This window comes from Gekko japonicus, unplaced genomic scaffold, assembly GCF_001447785.1.
Source record: "Gekko japonicus isolate JY-2015 unplaced genomic scaffold, Gekko_japonicus_V1.1 scaffold1201, whole genome shotgun sequence".
Classification (NCBI taxonomy): domain Eukaryota; kingdom Metazoa; phylum Chordata; class Lepidosauria; order Squamata; family Gekkonidae; genus Gekko; species Gekko japonicus.
Genome location: NW_015172039.1, coordinates 511,384 through 518,732, shown reverse-complemented (window position 1 = coordinate 518,732; position 7,349 = coordinate 511,384). Strand labels below are relative to the sequence as shown.

At 54.0% G+C, this 7,349-nt stretch overlaps 1 protein-coding gene across 1 annotated transcript in view; it reads left to right on the top strand.

Annotated features, from left to right (window-relative positions):
• Nucleotides 1-4,664: 4,664 nt before the first annotated feature.
• Nucleotides 4,665-7,349, top strand: part of MAPK8IP2 (mitogen-activated protein kinase 8 interacting protein 2) — a 61,398-nt gene continuing 58,713 nt past the window's right edge. The window contains exon 1 of the mRNA XM_015420663.1: nucleotides 4,665-4,747. Within this exon, the coding sequence (XP_015276149.1) occupies nucleotides 4,665-4,747 (83 nt within the window). The remainder of the gene's footprint in view (nucleotides 4,748-7,349) is intronic.

The following is a 7,349-nucleotide window of genomic DNA, read 5'->3' as shown; positions in this document are numbered from 1 at the left end:
CCCCCACAATGCTTATCCTTCTCCCCGTATTGCCTGCCTCCCCCGCCGCCGTCTCCCCACTGGCCTGTCCTCTCTATCCTCTCCCCTCCTGGCACGGTGAACTGCTGCTGGCTCCCCCCTTTCCACCTTCCCCAGGTGGACCTCGCCATGGTGTGTTTCCTCTTTGGGTTGCCATGGCTACCCAGAATGCCTCCTGAACCTACCGCTTATTGGGGGAGGGGGGTTGTCTGCGGGTTGCTCTTACTGTTCGGGTGTTTTTAAACCTCCCTCCCTTTGTTGTTTGCTTGTCTTGTTTCCTAACAAACCAGAGTCTCCTGCAAACCCCGGCCTTTTCTCCAGGTCTACAGAGCCGTGACCTGATGCCTCTGCTGGTCCTGGCGTGCAGACTCCTTGTTCTGCGCAGGAGCTGGCCTTTGGCAGTGGGTCAGGAGGGCTACATGGCGGAGAAGAGCCGCCTGGGCCCCCGAGGAGGACGCAGTCTGGGGGGGGGGAGGGAAGAGGGGCCAAGCAGTGCTCCCTCTAAGCTGTGGAGTCCTGTGAGCAAAAATTCTACTTTGTGAGCTACCGGCATAGAAGCTGTGGAGCAAGTGATTTGGCTACTGCATCAATTAGTTTGCTCTGGAGCCCTCCTTCCTGAGCGAACACAAAAGTGTGTGAGCCGGAGGCTAAAAAACTGTGAGCTAGCTCACACTGTCTCAGCTTAGAGGGAACACTGGCCAATATTCCCTCTAAACTGTGGAGTCTTGTGTGCAAAAATTCTACTTTGTGAGCTCCTGGCATTAAAGTTTTGAGCGAGCCGTTGGGCTGCTGCATCAATTAATCCGCTCTGGAGTCCTCCTTCCTGAGCAAAGACAAAAATGTGTGAGCCGGAGGCTAAAAAACTGTGAGCTAGCTCACACTGTCTCAGCTTAGAGGGAACACTGCTCTGGAGCCCTCCTTCCTGGGCTGAGACAAAAATGTGTAAGCCGCGGGCTAAAAGACTGAGCTAGTTCGCATTCCCTCAGCTTAGAGGGAACACTGGTGCCAAGCACTGTGAGACCCACATCGCCAACCCTCCTGCCTCCTCTGTGTGAGTGGGAGCCCCTCTGCCCACCTGCTTGGCCAGCCCTGGTTCTCAGCCTCTTGTGAAGCTTGCCGGCTGTGAGAACATAAGAACATAAGAGATGCCAATGCTGGATCAGGCCAAAGGCCCATCCAGTCCAACACTCTGTGTCACACAGTGGCCAGAAATACCCGGTGCCCTCAGGAGGTCCAGCAGTGGGGCCAGGACACTAGAAGCCCTCCCACTGCTGCCCCCCGCCAAGCACCAATGATACAGAGCATCCCTTGACCCAGACCGAGAGTCCCTATCTATACCTTGTGGCTAATAGCCACTGATGGACCTCTGCTCCATATGCTTATCTAATTCCCTGTTGAAGCCGTCCATGCTTGTAGCCGCCACCACTTCCTGTGGCAGTGAATTCCAAGTGTTAATCACTCTTTGTGTGAAGGAGGACTTCCTTTTATCCGTTCTAACCCGACCGCTCAGCAATTTCATGGAGTGCCCACAAGGAGCTCTTGTCTGGTGAGAAAGGGAGAATTGTGAGCCGTGTGGGTGGGGATCCTCACTGGATTGCCCGTCCAGTTCCTGTGTGCAGGGAACTCTCCCTTCTGCCCTCCCTGCAGGTCGTGCTGGAGGAGCGGCAGAGCCCGCAGGACGGTGAGCGTGTGGCCCGGCACCTGATGGCGGAACTGGGCGTCAGCCAAGAGGACCTGCTCACCGGGGCCTACCTGGACCTGCTGGCTGGAGAGGCCCCTCATCCGTGAGGCCGGGCCGTCCAGGTGCACTCGGAGGCCGTGCTACCTCTAACCAGGGGGGGCCACACTGCAGCGCGGGAGCCGCATGCGGCTCTTTCACACAGTCTGATATCATGTTAATAGAAAGCAAATTTGCATGTTTTTTCAATAAAAACGTGTGTGTGATATTTGTTCATGTCTTGCGACTTTCAAACATCTGATGTTTATTCTGTGTGGCTGTTATGTTAAGCAGGTTTGGCTACCCCTGCTCTAAGCTGTGGCGTCTTGTGAGCAAAAGTTCTACTTTGCGAGCTACCTGTTTGGTGTTGTGGTTAAGTGCGCGGGCTCTCATCTGGGAGAACCAGGTTTGATTCCCCACTCCTCCTCCACTTGCACCTGGCTGGCTGGCCTTGGGCAAGCCATAGTTCTGATAAGAGCTGTTCTTGAAAAAGAGCCTTTTCTGTCAAGAGCTCTCTCAGCCCCACCTACCTCCCAGGGTGTCTGTTGTGGGGAGGGGAAGGGAAAGGAGTTTGTAAGCCACTCTGAGTCTCCCTTGGGTAGTGAAGGGCGGGGTATAAATCCAATCTCTTCTTCTATCTATCCATCTAGAGCCAGTTTGGTGTAGTGGGTTAAGTGTGCAGACTCTAATCTGGGAGAACTGGGTTTGATTCCCCACTCCTCCACTTGCACTTGGCTGGATGACCTCGGGCAAGCTGTAGTTCTGATAAGAGCTGTTCTTGAAAAAAAGCAGTTTCTGTCGAGCTCTCTCAGCCCCACCCACCTCACAGGGTGTCTGTTGTGGGGAGGGGAAGGGAAAGGAATTTGTAAGCGGCTCTGTGACACCTTCGGTCTCTTCTTCTACCGGCATTAAAGTTGCGGGTGAGCGATTTAGCTACTGCATGAATTAGCTTGCTCTGGAGCCCTCCTTCCTGAGCTGAGACAAAGCTCTGTGAGCTGGTGGCCAAAAAACTGTGAGCAAGCTCGCACTAGCCCAGCTTAGAGGGAACACTGCTTAGAGGCCTTCTTCTTGAGTGGCTCTCTGTTTTAAGTGAGGGACTAAAGCATCAACACAAACATGGGGGGGGGGTTGTCTCCAGATTTCAGGGGGGCTGAGACTCACTCACACCCAGGCTGAATACACACGGTGGTCTTTGGAGAAGACGACGACGTGGCCAAAGGATGTTTCAGAGCAGGCTGCTTTCCCTTAAGGGTGCAGGCTTTCATTTGCACCCGCTGGGAGTGGATCTGAATGCTCCCTCTTCAGGGGTGGAGCTTGCCTGGAAGAGCTTCCCTGGGGCTTGTCCCCATTGCTCCCTGCCTACACCGCTGGGCCACCCTCCTTTCTCTTTGGTTATAGAATCATAGAATGTTAGCATTGGAACTGGGACCTTGCAGGCCATCTAGTCCAACCCCCTGCACTCTGCAGGAGCAGAGCCAAAAGAGAGCCCTACAACATACCCGAAAGATGGTCGTACAGCCTCCGCTTGGAAAACGCCCAGCGGAGGGGCCCCCCCCCCCTCCCGAGGCAGTCTGTTCCACTGCTCAACCACTCTGACAGTTAGGAAGTTTCTCCTGATATTTAGCCGGTAACGACTCCCTTGTAATTTCCACCCGTTCGATCTAGTCTTGCAATCCGGAGCAAGAGAGAATAGATCTGCTCCATCTTCTACATGCCAGCCCTTCAAATACTTGAAGACGGCAATCCTGTCCCCTCTAAGCCTTCTCTTTCCCAGGCTAAACATACCTGCTACAGATCGGCAGCCTGGAGCCCCTTGAAGAGGGGAAAGGCTTAGGTCAAGATGCCAGTGCATGCAAATAAGCGACCTGCTGGCCTGGCTGGCTTTTTCAGGGCAGCTGCTCGCCAGGTGCCAGGATCCTGTGACATGCCAGGGCATCTTGTGTTCAGCCCAGACAGACTTGAAGAAGAAGAAGAGATTGGATTTATACTCCACCCTTCACTACCCGAAGGTGTCTCAGAGCGGCTGACAAACTCCTTTCCCTTCCCCTCCCCACAACAGACAACACCCTGTGAGGTCGGTGGGGCTGAGAGAGCTCTTGACAGAAACTGCTTTCCCCCCCCCCAAGAACAGCTCTTATCAGAACTACGGCTTGCCCCAGGTCATCCAGCCAGGTGCAAATGGAGGAGGAGTGGGGAACCAAACCCGGTCCTCCCAGATCAGAGTCCGTGCACTTAACCACTACCCCAAACTGGCTCTCGAGGCAGTAAACATCTGTAAGAACATAAGAGAAGCCCATGTTGGATCAGGCCAATGGCCCCTCCAGTCCAACACTCTGTGTCACACAGTGGCCAAAAATACCAGGGGCCATCAGGAGGTCCAGCAGCGGGGCCAGGACACTAGAAGCCCCTCCCACTGTTGCCCCCCCCAAGCACCAAGAATACAGAGCATCCCTTGCCCCAAACCGAGTGCTCCTATCTATACCTTGTGGCTAAGAGCCACTGATGGACCTCTGCTCCATATGAGAACATAAGAGAAGCCAATGTTGGATCAGGCCAATGGCCCCTCCAGTCCAACACTCTGTGTCACGCAGTGGCCAAAAATACCAGGGGCCATCAGGAGGCCCAGCAGCGGGGCCAGGACACTAGAAGCCCCTCCCACTGTTGCCCCCCCAAGCACCAAGAATACAGAGCATCCCTTGCCCCAGACTGAGAGTTCCTATCTGTACCTGGTGTCTAAGAGCCACTGATGGACCTCTGCTTCTTTCTGTATGGAGTTTTGATTTATAATAAATTATTTTTAGTTGAGTTCTTTTGCTGTCCCAGAGTTTGGCTTGCTTTATTCTGAGGGGGAAATTAATGGAAGCTGAACAACATCTGCCTTCTTTTTGGAACAGACCTCCCTCCCCCCCCCAATCAACTAACGTACGGGATGACTGAAGGCGGCAGCAGCAGCAGCAGCACACAGAAGGGGCGAGAACGAACAGGGAGTTCGGTCTGCAAAGCACAGCCTCTGTAGCCCACCAGGGCCACTGAACAAGCCCCGTTCGTGTCAGTGGCTCATGCAACAGAGAGTGGGGTGCCCTTATTTATTTATTTATTTATTAGGCATTTTTGCCCCGCCCTCCCCGCGAGCGGGCTCAGGGCGGCTTACAAGGGGCATGAGCCCATACATAAAACCAGATAAAACAGTAAAATCATGAATACTAATAACAATAATAAAGTGCTTTCTGTAAACAAGGCAGTCTGGAGTGGTTTTGATGGCGTCCTCAATCCTCCCCATTGGGGTGGCACTGTCCAGCAGATAGTTCGAGCCAATCCCACACTGTCAGTGCTATGCAATTTATGGCGGAACTTCCAAGGGCGATTCCTAATCCCGATGGTATCACCACCATTGGTGGTGGTGGCGGCAGCGGCCCCTATGCGAAAGCCTGGCGGAAGAGCTCCGTCTTGCAGGCCCTGCGGAACTGCATAAGGTCCCTTATCTGGGCTGGGGGATGAAACCAACATTGGGAACAGCCAAGAGGAAAAGGCAGCATCCCATGATGTGGGCTAGTTGTCTCTTGATGCTTGCTTGGTGTCGTGGTTAAGTGCGCGGACTCTAATCTGGGAGAACCGGGCTTGATTCCCCACTCCTCCACTTGCACCTGCTGGATGACCTTGGGCAAGCCATAGTTCTGACAAGAGCTGTCCTTGGAAGGGCAGTTCTCTCAGAGCTCTCTCAGCCCCACCTACCTCACAGGCACTGCTCCTTCTAAGCTGTGGAGTCTTGTGAGCAGAAATCCTACTTTGTGAGCTACCGGCATTAAAGTTGTGAGCAAGCGGTTTGGCTACTGCATAAATTAGTTTGTTCTGGAGCCATCCTTCCTGAGCTAAGACAAAAATGTGTGAGCCGGAGGCTAAAAAACTGTGAGCTAATTCATACTAACTCAGCTTAGAGGGAACACTGGGGTGTCTGTTGTGGGGAGGGGAAGGGAAAGGAGTTTGTAAACCACTCCGAGAAGGGCGGGGTATAAATACAAACTCCTCCTCCTCGTCTTCTTCTTTTCCTCCTCCTCCTCCATAAGAACATAAGAGAAGCCAATGTTGGATCAGGCCAATGGCCCATCTAGTCCAACATGTCTTGATGTGCTTCGGTCTGTTTCTTGTACTCACAATGGGGGTGGGATCTTCAATGCAATAAAAGGGTGACCCCCCCTTTCCCCCTCCCTGCAGGTGAAACAGTCGTGCTCATCCTCACGAACAACAGTTTGCAGCCTGACTTAAACATGACACCCAAGAGGCTTCAGTGCTCAGCCTCGTGTGGACTGGCTTGCTCCCTGCACAAGGCTGTTATTTCCTGTTTATCCTATTTCTTGAAAACATTTATTAAGCTGCCTTTCTTCCTTTCAAGGTAGCTCACAGTCTAAACAAAACACGAAGAGTCCAGTAGAAAAAACAAGAGTCCAGGAGCACCTTAAAGGCTAACAAAATATGTGGCAGGCAGTGTTCCCTCTAAGCTTAGTTGATGTGAGCTAACTCACAGTTCTTTAAGCCTCCGGCTCACACATTTTTGTCTTAGCTCAGGAAGGATGTGGCTCCAGAGCCAACTAATGTATGCGGTAGCCAAATCGCCGGCTCACAACCTTAATGCCCGCAGCTCACAAAGTAGGATTTTTTGCTCACAAGACTCCACAGCTTAGAGGGAGCATTGGTGGGAGGGGATGAGTTTTCGTGAGTCACAGCTCATGTCTTCAGATACAGAACACTCTGTAGTGGTGCACGTGTGTCCCCCTCGCCATTCAAAAGAAAGAAGAAATGGGCGGATGTTTCCCATCACATGCCTACGGCCTAGCAGGCAGGCAGCAGGCATCATGCTGCTGGCGCGGGTCGCGCTCGGTGTGTGGAAGGGAAAACCTTGCAAGAGAATCGTGGCTCTTCGGGCGCTGCCTCTGAAGCTGGAAGGCTGTCTTGTCAGCGCCCTGTTTGTTTTCCACCGGAATGGCTGTTTGGGATGATCCTCTGGCTCGAGCGATGACGAAACATGTCCTCGCAGGGGAGGGGGGAGGGATGCGGCCGGGCCACCCCATGTGACAGCTGCCGTGCCACGCAGAGCGGCCTATGAGACGACGGAGCCTCCCTGGGAAGGTGAGCAGCTGGTGTTTTGCCCGGGGCTTAACTGCACATCTGCTCTGCAGGGACCCCGGTCGCACCCTGGCAACGACCACACCGCCAGTCCGAAGTGGGCGCAAACACAAGCACAGAGACACGCTTGCCGGGCCACAGGTGTCCTCAGTAGGGTCTGCCTAGGAAGGCGGCGGTGCCCCCCCCTCCTGCCCCCTTGGCCTCCTCCTCCTCCAAGCCATTCATCCACCGGCGGGGGTGGGGAGCAGAAACGGCCACCACCACCAGTGCTCCTGTCCGCAGCCCCTGGGGGTGGGGGGTCTGAGGCACACCTGCCTTTCTCCAGGAGGGACCCCCTCCCCCCCCCCCCCCCCCATAGCTAGTAAACCAAAACAGTCCAGTGGCACCTTTAAGACAGAGTTCTATAAAGGAACCAGCTCTGGCTTCTCTGTCAGGGCAGATCTGCTCATCCCCCCCCCCCCCAATGACCGTAAAAAAAAAAAAGCCCGTCGCC